General features: G+C 52.1%; 8 protein-coding genes across 8 annotated transcripts; 3 read left to right on the plus strand and 5 right to left on the minus strand.

The window, feature by feature from the left end:
• Window positions 1-551: 551 nt before the first annotated feature.
• On the minus strand, window positions 552-2,221 carry ASPSYDRAFT_86649 (uncharacterized protein; the record flags this gene model as incomplete). The annotated part of the gene is made up of 2 exons (XM_040851703.1): window positions 552-1,793; window positions 2,165-2,221. 2 exons carry the CDS (start codon window positions 2,219-2,221, stop codon window positions 552-554), a joined length of 1,299 nt encoding a protein of 432 aa, XP_040706806.1.
• A 297-nt stretch (window positions 2,222-2,518) lies between these two features.
• Window positions 2,519-3,348, plus strand: ASPSYDRAFT_86650 (uncharacterized protein; the record flags this gene model as incomplete). Its single annotated transcript, XM_040851704.1, has 2 exons — window positions 2,519-2,750; window positions 2,843-3,348. The coding sequence occupies 2 exons, from the start codon at window positions 2,519-2,521 to the stop codon at window positions 3,346-3,348; spliced, it is 738 nt and encodes a 245-aa protein (XP_040706807.1).
• Window positions 3,349-3,641: 293 nt separating this feature from the next.
• Window positions 3,642-4,383, minus strand: ASPSYDRAFT_129780 (DUF1772 domain-containing protein; the record flags this gene model as incomplete). Its single annotated transcript, XM_040840545.1, has 2 exons — window positions 4,294-4,383; window positions 3,642-4,105 (listed from the first exon to the last, which is right to left on the minus strand). Exons 1-2 carry the CDS (start codon window positions 4,361-4,363, stop codon window positions 3,642-3,644), a joined length of 534 nt encoding a protein of 177 aa, XP_040706808.1. The 5' UTR covers window positions 4,364-4,383.
• Window positions 4,384-4,900: 517 nt separating this feature from the next.
• On the minus strand, window positions 4,901-6,944 carry ASPSYDRAFT_145392 (uncharacterized protein; the record flags this gene model as incomplete). The annotated part of the gene is made up of 6 exons (XM_040841516.1): window positions 4,901-5,414; window positions 5,444-5,585; window positions 5,641-6,071; window positions 6,268-6,346; window positions 6,510-6,633; window positions 6,690-6,944. Coding segments are annotated over 6 exons (1,545 nt in total), but the record flags the coding sequence as incomplete, so codon positions are not given.
• A 582-nt stretch (window positions 6,945-7,526) lies between these two features.
• Window positions 7,527-8,194, minus strand: ASPSYDRAFT_41709 (oxygenase MpaB family protein). Its single transcript, XM_040846325.1, has one exon. The coding sequence runs from the start codon at window positions 8,177-8,179 to the stop codon at window positions 7,730-7,732; it is 450 nt and encodes a 149-aa protein (XP_040706810.1). The 5' UTR covers window positions 8,180-8,194; the 3' UTR covers window positions 7,527-7,729.
• A 1,697-nt stretch (window positions 8,195-9,891) lies between these two features.
• On the minus strand, window positions 9,892-10,381 carry ASPSYDRAFT_129782 (uncharacterized protein; the record flags this gene model as incomplete). The annotated part of the gene is made up of 2 exons (XM_040840546.1): window positions 9,892-9,948; window positions 10,004-10,381. The coding sequence occupies 2 exons, from the start codon at window positions 10,379-10,381 to the stop codon at window positions 9,892-9,894; spliced, it is 435 nt and encodes a 144-aa protein (XP_040706811.1).
• A 1,249-nt stretch (window positions 10,382-11,630) lies between these two features.
• On the plus strand, window positions 11,631-12,304 carry ASPSYDRAFT_28614 (uncharacterized protein; the record flags this gene model as incomplete). The annotated part of the gene is made up of 2 exons (XM_040844535.1): window positions 11,631-11,740; window positions 11,776-12,304. The coding sequence occupies 2 exons, from the start codon at window positions 11,631-11,633 to the stop codon at window positions 12,302-12,304; spliced, it is 639 nt and encodes a 212-aa protein (XP_040706812.1).
• A 980-nt stretch (window positions 12,305-13,284) lies between these two features.
• On the plus strand, window positions 13,285-16,252 carry ASPSYDRAFT_86656 (Zn(II)2Cys6 transcription factor; the record flags this gene model as incomplete). The annotated part of the gene is made up of 6 exons (XM_040851705.1): window positions 13,285-13,547; window positions 13,598-14,120; window positions 14,173-14,253; window positions 14,316-14,998; window positions 15,073-15,282; window positions 15,349-16,252. 6 exons carry the CDS (start codon window positions 13,285-13,287, stop codon window positions 16,250-16,252), a joined length of 2,664 nt encoding a protein of 887 aa, XP_040706813.1.
• Window positions 16,253-16,293: the final 41 nt, after the last annotated feature.

Genomic DNA, 16,293 nt, shown 5'->3' on the forward strand with positions numbered 1-16,293 from the left:
TAACCACTGCTAAGCAACACTAACCACGGCGCTATGTGTGAAATTAGTATGGGGCGAGGTCAGCTCGTATTCGTGTTGGCATGGCGGAGGCTGTGATTGGGTGGCTGGTAAGTCTGATCGAGCTTGTCGTTCATCCGCTTCTTTTTTTTCTGCGGTTTCGTTTCATTTCCTTTTTTTGGGGCTCTCGCTCTCGTTTTTCTCAACTGGGAATATGGCCATTGGCCTGGACTTTGAGTTGTGTTGCCTGCTGTGTTGTTCGTGCCCTGTGGGTCGATAGGGATACGAGTACGACGGGTTATTTGACTGTTTGACACCTGGAACGTGACAGCCGCGAATTGAGGGGCAGGATCAGGTTTCATCATTTCATGTGGAATTGAGATTGATCATGGGTATACAAAAATAATACAGTCGCAACCTGCAAGACTCGTCCCCTCGTAAGGATCAGAACGGCAGGGGAATGTGCGGGTCACCGTCCTCCCCGGCCGTGAGCCAACACAGCCCTCATCCCTCAACTTCAGCCTGGAAACTTACGGGCTAAAAATCGGACACGGTCACGGTCGCGGACTCGGCCACCGTCCGTCGACCGGCCGTACGCACACGTGCTTGTCTGCCCATTCATCCAGCAACGGCTCGATTGTTATCCCTCGGCGTCGCGCTCCCTCATACAGTCGTTCGCACGCAGCCTGCGCCTGGAGTAGGTCTTCCTCCGGTGCATCCGCTAACTCTTTATTGTGCTTCCCTTCTTCATAGTGTATGTCAAGCACAAAGGCCAGCCGCTGCAACTTGGGGAGGAAGGTGTCCACGCTAAAGGCCGTCACCCACTCCTCCCACCGCCCCGACCGACAGAGCGAAATGGGCCCGCGGAAATGCAGTGTCGTGATATTTGGCGGGAGACTAGTATACAGAGCGGGGAGTGTCGTCTCCTCGTGGAAGACTTCACCAACGCTGAGTTTCAATGTCTGTAAATCTGTAAGCTGCGGGAGAATCTTTGCGAAGCTCCTCTCCTCAGTCCACGAGAAGTCGGGCCGGCCCGAGGTTGAACGCAGATTGAGTGTTGAGACCTTCTCGACGACGTGCGGTATCGCAGCGCACATGCGTTGGAACGTGTCAAGGGCATCGTTCTCGATTATCTCGAGCGTGCGTAGACGGCTCTCCTGGCCCTCCACGGGTCGGTTTTCCGGCTCGAGCTCTGCCTTTGCAGAGCTGTCTCCGTACTTCTGTGCTATCCACTCCTGCCCAAGCTTGGTTATGTTTATCAACTGAATCTTGCTACCAGGTATGTATTCGGCTTGGGCTTCGCCGCGATCGATCGCTTCTTGATACGCGCGAGACAACTCGTCAGATCGGGGGCCTTCGAATCGCATCTCGGATGTGAAATATAGGATTAGGTGCTTCACTAGGCCTTGTAAAATGTGCGGCGACTTGGTGACCTCCCCGCAGACGCCGGAGATCATCAGGCGATCGAGTGGCCAATGAAGGGGCATTTTCCTGTCATTGAGGTCCTCGTTGAAGCCAGTCTCGATCTCCAGATCGCGCACGCCAGTGAAGTGATCGCTGAGGAGGGCCCATTCCGTATCGGACGGGGGATCCTCCTGAATGGTCAGGAGGGGAGCGTGTCTGGGGAGAGTCCTCAGTTGAGCGAGCAGAGGCTCGCGATGGTCTGGAGTAGCCTCGCTCTCGACCTCAGGGCCCTGGACAGTGACCGTGAGGCGGGAGAGGCAGCGGAGCCGTGGCTGACCGCTGATCGCAGGTCGCAGGGAACCAAGGGTGGGGATGCGAAGACGAAGACGGTTCTGCAGAAATTAGGACTCGCACTAGGTTCCGAACTAAGGATCTTTCGAGTTCCAACTCAATCAATCGAGAGAATCACGCACCATCCTCGTGGTTTTGGCAGCGGCTTTCCTTGGGCAGCCGCTCTAGCGATTCGCGTGGAGTAACGCAGTTGACCTGCAGTTTGGCCGCTGCCACCGTCGAAACTCTGTCCTGTCAGACGTTGGGTGGCTCATCCGTGGCTCATCAATCCCAATACGCAGCGTCCAATGAACAGCCAGGCCCTGGCTGTCAAGATCGCCTGGCCAACCAGCACGGCGCACTTGCGAGCTCACGGTGCGACTCTTCGCGATCCCTGTCAGCCGAGCTCTGCCACGAGAAGAAGCGATCAAACAGCGACTGAGCCTCTCAGTGAGGACTGAGAGTGAGGAAACTCGGCTGGAATGCCCATGGGCGAACACGACGATCGGTGAGAGAAATGGAATAATTATCCGCAGGCCAGCCGTGCCGTGCGAGAGCCTCGAGGCGAGAATGCAGAAAGTTCAGGATTCTCCAGCGAGAAGCTTAGCGCACAGGGACGGTGCAGAAAGCAAGGCGCCGCTCAGCCTTCGTTTCATCTCACTTCTCAGCTGAACATCCCAAGATCCTTCTCTCCCCATCTCATTTTCCATCCCCAGACTCCTCATTCCATCTCCTCGTTCCGTCTCGTGCGTCCTGCTCATCCAGGCGCGCCTTATCCATCGCCAAAATGGTCACTTGCTTCGATCGCGATGGGAATGAGGACCCAAATCGCTTCCCCTGCTCAGCAGACGGGAACCCCGCCCAGTGCTGCGACGAGGGCGATTACTGTGCCACCAACGGTCTCTGCATTCGCCCAAGGGACAACGGCGACGTTGGCTACTTCCAAAACACCTGCACTGTCCAGGACTGGATCAATGGCTCCGTCCCAACATGCCCGACCCAGTGTGCCGATATTCGGAGTATGTCCATCATGCTCATCCCATTCTTCACATCCCATCCATTCCATCCCATCTCGTAACTCCATGGTCCATCCATTACTGACATATTCCAGACGCTGGCAATGGCGTGACCACATGCGGCAGCGAGAAATTCTGCTGCACCGGGTTCCGCGGCTGCGACTGCAACAACTCTACCCAGACCTTCTCCATGGAAGCTGTCGTTCGGGCCAACACCCAGACCGTTGGACCAGGCAGCCTCCCCACCTCATCATCAACACCAAGTCCATCCTCCACCCCCTCACCAACACCCTCCCCGGCGGAAGACAGCTCCAGCGGGGGCAGCAATAACCTCGGCGTCGGCTTGGGTGTCGGGTTAGGCGTGGGAATCCCACTGGTCGCAGGTGCGCTCGTTGCATTATGGTTCTTCCGTCGGCGGAAGCGCGCTGCTACGGCTGGGGCAGCGCCCGGTGCGTCGGGGCCCATGGAGAACTTCACGCCGACGCCGCAGGATAAGAGGTTCGCACAGCAAGAGGCCGCTGCTCCTATGCCGCCGCAGGAATTGCCGTCGGAGGAGCACGGACAGGTTCGGACGCGGGGGCCTCTTCAGGAGATGCAGTAGGACTGTAGGAGGCTGTGGTAACGAGGTTTTGGGATGTTTCGTTTTTGTTGCATTGGACATAGTATACCTATTTGCGTTTCTCTTAATCTTTTTGCTATACGGTTTATATACCTGACGATGTACTATGAGTACTTACTATTCGAATGCATCAGCTTTTCGCTGGAGTTATGGTCAATAATCAACTCGATGGTAATACCTGCATTTGGATATGGTTTAATCAGTGTGCAAAAAACTCCAACTCGATAACTGCAATATAGAACATATATATATAACCAAACACAACCAGACAACCACTAAAAAGCACAAGCGCCCGCAACAGCACCCAAAAGCGGCAACAACGCCCTCACGCCATTAAGGGTCCTCCACCTCGCCAAAGCCCCGGTCACTTCCTCCTCCTCCCCCTTCTCCACACTCGGCACCCAAGCCGCATTCCCGGCCCTCTCCAACAACAATCTATTAACCCGTATCATCGTCGCATACGTCCACGGCACAATCCCCACCGTCAACGCCGCCGCAAGACTATACAGCGCGGACGCGTTGCGCGGCGCCAGAGCCGCGACAGCGACGTCCCGGTGCAGAGACCACGCAAGGAACCCGAATGCCGACGCCGCCAGGATCGCGATGGGTGGGTTCTGCTTGTGCCCGGCGTCGTACATATCGCGCCATTGCTTGACGATGAGGGTGAGGGGTGCTTTGTACTGGGCGTGTGCGGTTTGGAGAGCTGGGACGCTGGCGAGGGTGAAGGATGCGATGTTGCCTGGGTGGGATGGTTAGTTTTGGTTTCCTCTGCAGGCAGGCTGGCTTGTTCGTTTTGGATTAATGCGATTGCGACTCGACTGCGACTGCGACTGCGACTGCGACTGCGCTGGTCGCGCCACTGCAAGGGGTCATTTGTGTAACAGCCTCGCTGCAGGGGTAGGTCCTGGATACGAGGTAGCTACTCACCAGCTAGGTATGCGGCTCCAGTCAAGCCGACGGCCTGGGCGATGCGGATTCCCGGTGGATATTGGGCCATTTTCAGCAGTTCCAATAATGGAGAGAGGATGACAGATGGTGAAAGAAGAGCTGAAGAGGAGGCTCGGGCATATATAGTCAGCTCCAGTGGGGGCCGCTGACGTCGACGACAACTTTGTTTGGTGACTAAGCGGAGATACGCCTTTTCTAGTTACATGATTCACACAGTGGAGTCGGTTTATTTGATCTGTATTTTGAATTTTTTATATACTAATGGTTCAGAATTGACAACAAATTGGTCAGTTTGTTGGTTCTGCTGATTGCGGAAGGGTGCAGGTACAGACACCTGTAGTAATGGACATAAGATGGACGACGATTAAAATAAATTGCAATCCACTGAGCATTTAGAAAACTTTAGATATGGTTAGTTTATATCCTTTAAATGTTATAGTTTTATATTAAGGTATACAAGAAATGGGCTGGATGTATATATTCTTGTAGCTGGCAGAGTGCGCTATCTCAGACTTGGTGAACAGAACATCCAGATATATAGAGACGGTAGAATATGTCGTAAAGTGATTTATTAACTAAAGCAATACTACAAAATCCCCACGAAAGTCAACAACCTCAACACCAACTTCCCCAGCGCCGCTAATTTCTCCGTATACTCATCGACATCGTCCTCATCCAACCCCCTAACCGTCTCCAAAATCTGATCAACCAAGTTATTAACGACCGTCTCCAGCCCATCCCCCGGCGTAATCCCTCCCAAAATAAAACTAATCCCGCTGTCAACCACCATATTCAGAATCTCCTTGACCGGTCTCGTCGCACTGACACGGATCGTCTGGAATGCCTTCTCCCAGTACTCGAGGTGCTGCCCATTATAGACGACGGAGATACCGGTTGCGGTTGCCACGACGTTTCCTTCTTTGAGATACGGGATCTCGGACTGTATGATCTCGTTGATGTTGTCTTCGACTAGCTGGGTGTTGAGCTTTGCGCGGACGACAAAGGTGTTGTTCCCTGGGACGATGTCGTTTACGGCAACGGTGGCTTGGCCGACTGTTAGGTTTGCCAGGATCACGCCGAGCGTTACTTCGCCCTGAAGACTCGTCAGCGATTTCATAGTATAGCTAACGAAGTAAATGGGAAGCGTACAAGTGTCACGGTGGCTGGAGCAGGGTTGAACACGACGACCTCGCCATAGACGTTGTTACCCTGATTGTCTGGGGGCATGACCCCGATTTCGTTGATCCAGAGGTTAGGGAAATTGTTGAATCCTAGACATATTAACTCCTTGGATTAATATCAAGTATGTAAGGGTAAGAGACATACCTGGCAAAGAGACCACCTTCAATAAATCAACCGTGGTCGCCAGCGTCCCAACATGAACTCTCGTCTTCGCCTGTCCCGCAACCCTGAACGTCGGATTATACGCAACATCCTCAACGAGTGCAGCAAACTGATCGACGTCACCAAGCTTGAGACTCTGATTCACAAGGGCAACTTTCTCGTTGGCTCTGAATTTAAGACTCGGCAGGTCCACCGTCGCAATGGGAATCGGGTCGTCCATCGTTTCGGCGCGGAAGAATAACGCCTGCATGGGGTCGAACCGCACGCTGACGGCGTCGGGAACTTTTATGTCGCTGAGCACGGAGAATTGGATACTGTCGTTGGTTGGGTTTAGCAGGTTTACTTGGACGTCTCTCGGGATGGGGACGTGGTCGAGGAGGTAGATTGCGAATGCGGGAGCGGCGTATATGATTCTGCGAGTATCAGCGTGTCACTTTTTCTTTTCCCTTTCCACGTAGGAGATATTTGGGGATAGTACAGAAGGGGAAGTCCAGCAGCGATAAGTACTACGCCGAGAAGACCGTAGCAGACGAAGTATCGGGCGACATGATCGTTCCCGTAACCCCTGGACGGATTAGAATTGCCAGCAAGACAGGGGATATGACCAACTTTATCTTCTTCTTCTTCTTTTCCACTGGCTCGACATTGTCTCCATCTTTTACTTTAGCTTCCTTTTCATCCTCGGCCCCTTGAATGTAGAGCCTATTTCCCTATCAGTATGACTGAATAGTTAGCTGGGACGCATTCACGTACGGACGACTAGCATATTGCCCAATATTAAACACGACCCCTAAGATCCGAAGACCACCCTGCATAAAATTAGCATGTAGTACTTCAGATTGAAAGACAACCTACGAAGAAAGCACTAGCGAACCATGCCAGCGCTAACAAAAACGTAAAGGCCGTGCCAGCCTTATACGTCGGACAGTTGACGCCATTGTCCGATCGAAAGCCATAGCACTCGGAGTCGATAAACTGATCATATCAGTATCTGTTAGCCTTCTTCCAACTAGGAGTTGACTTGAACTAACCTGAACAACTAACGCGAACACCGCACAAAGAGCATTCGCTAGGGCCCAGAACAAATCATAGACAAAGTTCGGGTACGGCGGGATAAGGCATGCTATGGCGCTGAACGAGGAGAGAGCGATGATGTAGATGAGAAGGTCGTCGCTGTAATCTGTATTCGTGAAGAACTTTCCATTGAGACCGAGTGTTATGATGGCTGATATGAAGACGCCCACGCGCGCAAGGAATCCGAGGAAGGTGAGGATCATGACTGTTCTTCTGGTAGGTAATGGAGTCTGCACATATGGGCTGGGTGGTCGATGGGGAACTGCGATGAGGTCTGCTCTGAGAAACCAAGTGTAGGGAGGGGCTGGACACGCAGCAGCAAAACTCAACACAGCTCAACGGGCGGAGTCACTATGGAACCGCGGGGAAGGGGCAAAATAAGAATATTATCCCTCAAGGATTTACAGGTGGAGCTGAACGACGAGACTCCTCATGATTGCAAGCGACCCTGGGCAGCGAAGTGCTCACGAGCCGAATCGGCGTCGAAAGGTTAAAAGCCCTAAGCAGACGGTCCGCGGTAGGGGCTCGGAAAGCCCAGCTATTTTCTGCTTACTCCGCATTATTGTCTCCTCTGGGAAGACGGCCCTGGTTGCCATGGACTAGCGAAAAAGAGGGACAGGGGTCGGAGCTTGTGATGGAGTACAGCCCAAGGGTCTTTGCGCCGTTGGAAATCTAGCGTGTACTACGACAGTACCATGCACGAGCCGGGGTTGCGCCGAGAGATTGACAGGAGGGATTTAATTTCTTCATTAATGCATGCGAATTATAAATGGAGTGCTCGTTAGGCTGGCACGAGGCTATCCTCAGCTATTAAGCCTATTCAACCCAAGCAGCATTTGCCCGTTTCCCGGTATCAATTAGTTACAATGTTGAATATAATTGTAGTAACATGTCTCGAATGTTCAATGTGCGGTAATACATATAGAATCAAAGTAGTACACCATAAACGTCAATCATGCAATAAGTCAAACAAAAAGCCGGAAAACGGGAAAAAAAATCAAGGTTTAACAAGCTGTCCACCTCTCTTCTTAACCTTCTTCCTAAACAACCTCATGGCATAAGTCTTCGGAAGCTGGCGCACAAACAGCGGTGTAAACGGATACACACAATTCATCCCAGAAACAAACAGCCCCGAGAGCATCCTCGACGACTTGGTCGACTTCAAATTGAACTGCTCCCTCAGCGACGGCGGGAGCTGCTCAATCGTCAACCGTCTTATAAACGGCATCGCAACAACAACCGCTGGCCTCGCCCAGAGCGGAACACTCTTGACAGGGTGAAAGATCTCCTTCAGCACCAGCTCCGCATCAGGGGTAACCCGAAGCTGATTCTCAATAACGTCGCGCCAATACATCCTAAACTCCTTGAGATTCTTCGGCCACATATTTCGCGGCACCTGAAGCGACGTGCCCATGACCGAGTACGCCTGGAAGACGCGCTCCGCCATCGCAGGCGGCAGAGGCCCATAAATGAGCTCATACATGCCCACCATAGACGCGTAAATCGTGACCGCAACCCAGAGTTGCAGCTCCGGATCGAGCGCGCTGTAGGGTCGAGGCCCGGCCTCGGACTTCACACGGGCATGCGCTTGGTCGACCCAGGCTTTCATGTTGGCTTTGTCCTCCGGAGTGCCAAAGATCATCACGTAGATGTACATCTGGGTGTACTGCACTCGGGCAATGGCGCGCTTTGTGAAGGTGCTGTGGTCTGCAACGCCTTGGCCGACAGACGGATGGGCGATTTGGAGTAGGATGGCGGCTGGACCGCCGGCGAGGGCTATCCCTTCGCGGGCGACTTTCTTGAGTTCTTTCATTGCGAGTGGTGAGACGCCGGCGAAGGGATTGTTGGGGTCTTCCTTTTCGATAGTGATGGTGAATGAGCCGGAGCTGGAGCTCTCGGCTTGCGAGGAGGCCTCGGGGGCTTTCTCGTTCATGGTGGTATCGATCATGGTCTATCCTTTGACGAGTCTTTACTTTAGACAAATTGGGAGATATGAATATGCGGAAGACCAAGACAAGAAAGCCCTGGTAAATAAACTATGAGTCCCTGGATAGAGCGTACACCACGCCATTCTGATATAACTGATGCCGCCGACTTCCCATATCTTGCCACTCTGTAAAGGAGGGTGCAAGCCCGAGGGCCCTCAGCCGCTGCCGCGAACCGCCATCGGCAGCAGAAGAATCTCATGCTTGATCATTTTTAAAGAATGTGAGTGTGACGATCAGGCAGTGCCCCTCGTCCACGCTCACAGGGAGGTTACAAGCGGCGGGGGAAACCCATGGGGGATTCCAGGCGAACATGGTGGGGAGGCGGGGTGATAGGAAATAACAATATCACAAGAGGACGTTCTGGGATTGCTCTGCGAGAGCAGAGATGGGCGCCGAGCAATAGATCGACGATTGGCGAGGGTCCTCGAGGCGAGTCGGAGAATAAATCAATTTAGTAAATTAGGTAGTAAATTTAGGTTCTTCGGGACATTGGTTGACGGGCCGAGACCCACCCGAGTGGGTCTAGCTTTGGGGATGGTCCAATAACATATTAATAATATTCGAAGGGCGTAATTTTGGCAGCGTTAGATTACGGCTTGATTACCGCTAAGTAAACGACGTTCAGGATCGTCGACGGTCATTGTTGAGGGTGGATTGGTTTACGACCAACACGACTGCCTGCAGACTCAGCAGAAATATTCTTAGATATCAGCAGACCACACAGTAGATATCGACGCTAATAATCTGTGATCATCTCCGCGGAGCTCAACTGGAGCAGCAGAGCTTAGAAACAGAGATGTCCGCTGAGTTTACGGTTGCTTTTAGGATCTAACAATGTATCTTGGGTGGTCAATTGGGGATAGTTTGAAAGAAAGATATTTCGCAAGGGAAGCATATTATTATTAACGGAAGGCTACATAAAGCCTAATCAACATGTCCTCCAAGCACTGCGACTATATACACCCAGCAACCGTCCATTTCATCCAGGAACTTCCCGTAAAATCCGCCCCAGATTACCATTCCAACCTCCCCAATGCTTGACGGGTGCTCTACTCTGCCTTGTATATTGTGATATTATCAAATAGGAACAACTCATGGAGCTAGACTATCCAGAATAGCCATGTCTTGTCAGGTGGGCTGCAGCCAACGAGTATATTCCTGTTTGACATACTTAGCCAAAGATGGCTCCGAGGACACCGGAGATGAGCTGAACAATGGCGTTGATAAGCTAGGATAGAATTAGCCAAATTTCAAAACGCCAAACTGGAAGTAGAGGGCAATACCGGAGCAACCGCATCAATCAAGCCGCCGATAGCCTGAACAAAATCGGGAGTCAGGAGTTCGTTGGCGCTTCCCACAACGTTGATAATGTTCTGGGTGGTCTTATCGTTCAGCAGCTTAGCGGCGTTTGTGATAATTGTCTGGAGCTGATCCACGGTGTTGGGGTTGATCAGATCGAGAAGAGGTCCGATGGAGTTGATGATGTCGCCAATGGTACCGCCGATATCTCCTAGGCCACCAAGGAGACCGCCGAGGTCACCACCCGTATCGTTTTGGCGGGCAACGAGGGCGCTCTTGAGTTCCTCGACGGCTTCAGGAGCTGGCATAGCCAGGGCCACGAAGGGGAGGACGAGCAGGAGGAAGAATTGGAAGTACTTCATCTTGAAGAGCGGATGCTTTGAAGTAGCAAGGAGTTAAGAATTAAGAGTTGAAGGTTGTTTGAGCTCGAGTGAGAAGCTTGGAACAACTAGGGAACTCCTGAGATTCGTGAGGTTGCTGATGAGAAGAAGGTTGAGGATGTGCATCGGGATGCTTTTATATTCAGGGAGTCGTGCTCGTAGCTGGGCAGATTATTAGCACCAATTGGTAAATCACTGTATTACCAGCATTCTCTCTCTGACTGTTCTCCATGTGATGGGACAATTCTATTGCCCTGGTATATTCGGTGAACAGCCCGCGGATCGACGGTGATAATCAGGAGGAAATTGATCAAAGCCTCTCAGACAATAGTGCGGGGTTTAGAGACATGCAGGGTCTGGCCATTTACTGGCTTCGGAGATGAGGTATTGCACCTGGCACGCAACCAGCAGAAGGATGCATTGTGCCTGGCAGGCTAGTTCTGCATTTGTGGGATTGCAGAGATTCCTCAAAAGCTCTGCTCTTCGGCAAACAGTGAAACATTGGTATGTTGCTTATATTGTCTATAGAACTCTAGGGTATATTCTATATACTAGCAATGACTGGCATAAAACTGGGAGTGATATGCTTGCTGGACCTCAAGCTATCCACGGCATCCCGCTGCGCAAGAAAAGGTCATGATTTCGTGACCGACTAGCTTAACAGTCATAAAGTTAATCTACGAGAAGTAAGACACCTCCAATAGCTCTTCGAGTCGGCCCCATCCGTGTGGCGGCTCCTCGCCATGACCCATGATGCTGAGAGGGGCAAATCCCAACATACCTGCACGGTCCGTGGGCCGTTAGCGAGGACCATATGGTATTTTCAGAAATTCTTGCGGATCGACGATCACGTATTAATTTGCTGACTCCAATTATGATTCTTTGTTGGTCGACCTCGGGAGGGATGGACGGACCGCGGAGTGGTTGTATATGCCACAATGGGTACTATATCCCTCAACATGACACCATCTCCCGAGGGCCCATTGCAAATCTGCGGAGTAGTCAGCGGGAGTGAAAGTCACAGTCATGGATATTATATATCATGTGTGCTTGGCAGGCCATCCTCATGGACTTTTGGAGTATGTCTACCCGCTCTTCCCCATTCTCCTTGTTATTGTCTTGACTTGACTTGACTTGACCCTTGATTACTCTTGTTTTGAGAGGCTGCCCCATCTTCTGCTTCACATCAAAGGTTCTGTTCACCTTACTCTATTGTTGCATTCAAGTCAAGATGCGTTTTTCCGTCCTCGCCATTGCGTTTGCCACAACCACTGCCTTCGCGCAGGACCAGGAAACCCCGACCACCACGCTCCCCGATACTGGGAAATTGACCTCGCAACTGTAGGTACATGGATATTGCTTTTGTACCCTGTTAGAAAAACGGAGAAGAATACTGACATTACCAGCTCTCAACTTGCGGACCTCTTGCCAACCCTCCCCCCAGACTGGGAACTCCCCGCCAGCGTGAAGAGTCTTAAAGATTCGCTTCCAACGCCACCCGCAGGTATCCTGACCGACCTCGTTGATGCAGTCCCTACCTCTGTTCTCCGTGGCCTGGTGAACCCTGCTTCTCGCAGTGCACTCCAGGAAAGTGCCGCCAACGGTGACGTCCCGGATTGGTACAAGGACCTTCCGACCCCAGTGAAGTCCTACCTAGGTCTTTTCGCCACGCAGATTGCCGAGAGTAGTATCACCTATAAATCTACTGCTGCCGTTGCGTCTCCTGGCAGCACCGTCAAGGCTAGTGCCGAAGAAAACGGATCTGGCGATGGCGACGGCGAATCCTCCGATGCGAGCAAGGACTCCGACAAGGATAACGCAGCCCTTTCCTCTTACGATACCAAGGCGATCTCGACCAGTGTTTTTGTTGCGATGGGTATCCTCGGTGTTGCGCTCGCTCTTTAGAGTGATATGATTGTGATAGCGGAGGCAATTTGCATGTGAGAGGGAAGGAGAGGATAGGGCTGCAGCGGAGGAATATATCGTACTTAGTTCCCAACGGCTATAATCATATCGAGTAGCTTTGTTAATCAAGTTTGCCTTGGAGTATTTTCGCATCCAATACCCTCTTTGACCTAGTCTTGCCAAAACCTTCAGGTACCCAGCACCTCTACCCTGACGATCATCTCGCTTACAGCTTGCCCCAGTGTCATTAACCAGTTGGGGGCAATGGTTAATCTAAGTCTCGGCCCGAGCTGGGGCTGCAGCAGAGTGGGCGCCACCGGACTGTCCTCTCGGCGTCGTCGCGCTGCTCGCTAGATCGGGCACTAGACGCAGCCCTCCGGCACTATGCAAGGCCCTAACGGCTGCACTTGGGCTAGTATTTTACAAGGCACGTACACACTAATCTATCTCTCGGCCCGACAGTAGGGGGCCCCGTTGGTAAGATTATTGGTTAATACCGTCTGATGCTATGGTCTACTTCGGGCCGGGACTGGTCATACGGGGTACATTTGAACAATCGTCTGGGGAAATGGACATCCACTGTGGAGGGTCCGTACCCCGAAATATTGTCTTGGTAATTGGCCTCGCGCTGGTATCCCAGAATGGAGTTGTAAGCCGCATAATATTAATGGCATGCCTCTGACTCGAATGAACGTGTGTGCCGAACCTAAACCCAGCGCCTCAAACCTTGATGTCCGTGATAGCTGCACGACTTAGGAATGCGGAGTAATGCGGAGAAAGAGATGGTATGTCGGCTCTACTAAACCTAAGGGGTTTTGCTCCGTCGTTGCGACACGGTGTTGGTGTGATATGCTTTGTTGTTGGTGGTATACTTGGGTTTCCACGTACACTCCAGGGCCGCCAGGAGATTGCTTTATTACCGTCCTGATCTGGAAGAGTTGAACTCTCAAGTGTCACTGGAAGTCAAAGAAAATACCATCATGAATTCCAGCGAAAACGAACCGCTCTTGATAGAGCCTTCTCCAGATGCATCCAGCTCCGAAGCCTCACTTGGTTTCGACAAAAACCCCAAGACCAAGACTTTACTTTTGGGTAAGATGGATAAGCCACCAAGAAAGCGCTCTCGCATTGCGTGTACGTGGTGTCGAGACCGAAAGGTCCGCTGCGATGCCTCTAGCCACGGTACACCATGTACAAACTGCGAACTCGACCAGCAGGAGTGTGTTGTGCATTCCGCATCACAGTACGTAAACGAGGAATACTGCATGGTTAATGAGAAGCTGATACCATTAGGAGCAAAAACATCCGAGCCAAAAAGCCAGCTTCACGACACCAGCCCTATCCATCGCCCACCACACCAAGCACGGCGAAACCCTCTGTATTTCAACCCTCAGAAGCTTCATCACGCAGCCCGCTCATCACCCACTCATGGAATGAGGGAGCAGTTGATCAAACGCCCTGGAGGACCCCTCCCCATCCAAGCTCGTCTACCTCGTCGGCTTCATCCTCCACTACTCAGCTCAGCACAACTTCAGACGTCTTCTACTCCTTTCACCCATTCCTGACGCTCCCTGGTCTCTCCGACATCCCGCAAGAGGATATCCAGTATCTCACTATAAAAGGTTGCTTCCGTGTCCCTAGTGGAGCAACACTGGACGAGTTTATCCGGAAGTACTTCCTCTACGTGCACCCTTGTCTGCCTATTATCAACGAGGCGGAGTTCTGGCAGATGTACTACCGGCAGCCCTCGCCCGATGGTGAGAATGGGGGAACGAGTCTGTTTACGTTCCAGGCGATGTTGTTTGCTAGTTCAGCGGTATGAATCCCTCAAGAACTCCAGAACATATCTGTTAATCCTGCCTTTACAGTTCGTTTCTCCAGGGGCAATCCAATCAGCAGGGTTCCCAGACACTCGAACAGCGCGCAGCGCACTCTACACCCGCGCCAAAGTATGTCTCCCAACCCATGGACCTCCAAACAAGCAAGCACACTTTAGCTGATCCTCAGACAGCTTCTCTACGACCTAGGCTGCGAAAAGTCACCCCTATCCACAGCCCAAGGATCCCTCCTCCTCACGCACCAATCCTCCCCCTCAGATCTCCACGCCGGCTCTCTCTGGCTTAGCATCGCAATCCAAAGCGCCATCGTCTACAATGCACTGCAGCCTGAGTCAACCGACAACACCAGGAAACGCATCTGGTGGTGCATCCTGCTACGGGATCGCATGATCGCACTTGGTCTAAGACGGCATCCGCAGATTACACCGCAGACACTGGATCTTGATCTTGGCCTTTCGGGAACGGGTGTCGCCTGCGGGAGTGTGCTTGGGGAGAAGGATCTTGAAGATGAGATCTCCGGATCGGAGGTTTATGAGCCCGAGACGAAGAGATTGCTTGCAAAGGTGGTGGGAGTGCAGTGTGAGTTGGCGGTTTGTTTGGGGGATGTGCTTGCAGTTGTGCATTCTTCTGCCTCTTCTTCTACGAATATAGGAGGTGGAAAGAGCAGTGGCGGGATGAAGACGTCTCAGGCACAGGGGAATGAAACACCATGTGTTAAGAAACAAGCCGCACAGTGCAAGGCCAGTCTCCTTCAGTGGTCGACTCGCGCAAAGGCTGCATTGGGGGCAGTTGTGAACTCGCATATGACACATGGGTCTGTGGGATTGCTCTTCGGGTTGACCTTCTTCTACTATCAGTATGTTTCCTGGCTCTAATTCAACCCCCCGGTACTTATACCCAGAACGATACTAACAAGTAATAATCCAACAGCGCAGCCCGCATAGCCCTCTGCAACTTCGAAGCCCTAAGCATCCAACTAAATAAAGATTCCACACCGCACAACACAAAACCAGACCAAGACACCGAAGATGCAGACCACGAACGGATCCAAGACGAGCTCGAAGATGCCACCGGCTGCATCACAGATACAATCAAACGGTTTCTCGCGCAGGGCGTCGCCCACCATCTCCCTATAAGCGCGTATGCCCCCCACCAGAACCGAATCTATCTCCACTCTGATAGACCCATACTAAGGAAGGAATATAGTGTCCCCCTAATAGCACACCCCCTCCTCCTCAGCGCCCTAGACGTCAGACTCGCATCAACAAAATCCCAATCCGCCACCCGGAAGCGCCGGTTCCGGTACTACGCCAATCTAATGCAGGTCTTTCAGCAGCGGTATGATGGCACCGACACGGTTGCGGCGTTTATTCAGCAGACGTTGCAGTTGGCTGGTTATATACTGCCCCGGCCGCAGGCGCGCGGACTCCCGTCTGGCAGTGATCAATCCGCAGCTGGATCTCCGTCAAGTGGGAAATGCAGTAGCTGGTCTGAACTGTTTGCAGATTTCCCAAAGCTGTATCTGAGGCTTTTGTTTGCGCTGGATTATGCCCTTAGCCGGGGATATTTTCCGTCTTATGGAGGCGTGCAGGGATTCTTGGGTGGGGATGATATTCATATAAAAGGGGATGATGGTGCTGGAGAGATTGGATCGATACAGCATTCAATTTCAGATGGTATACCTGGGTCGGGAGTACGCGCGTCGACATCTTCGCCATATATGGCCTTTGCTTCAGGATCCGGATCAGACGGACACGCTCCCACCAATTTATACACCTTGCTTGATTCTGAACAGCAGCAGCAGCAACAGCAGAATTCCCAGCAGAACTTCCCAGCGGAACCGTATACAGTCCCATATTGCGAGACGCAAGCATTGGATCCGCTGGTGATCCCAACTTACAATCCCATGCTGGACTCGGAGTACACATACCCAGGGCATTTGCCGTTCACACAACAGAACTACGATTGTGGGGTGCATCAACTACGTGAAAGTGGCATGCTGGATGCGAATGGGAGTCCCGACTTTCTGAGTCTGGGGAGCTCGTCGTCGGAGTCGTATTCTGATATCGTGGCTCTCCCCGTGGGTGTTGGGGAGGAGGGGTGTGTGTGAATGGCGATGGGTGATAGATAATTTATGATCACATTCTTTCT

The sequence above is a fragment of the Aspergillus sydowii genome (genome assembly GCF_001890705.1).
Source record: "Aspergillus sydowii CBS 593.65 unplaced genomic scaffold ASPSYscaffold_2, whole genome shotgun sequence".
NCBI lineage: Eukaryota > Fungi > Ascomycota > Eurotiomycetes > Eurotiales > Aspergillaceae > Aspergillus > Aspergillus sydowii.

What these genes read in the sequence shown, in the direction of transcription:
- ASPSYDRAFT_41709 (XM_040846325.1), bottom strand. Translation starts at nt 8,179, where the DNA reads ATGGCGGAGCGCGTCTTCCAGGCGTACTCGGTCATGGGCACGTCGCTT.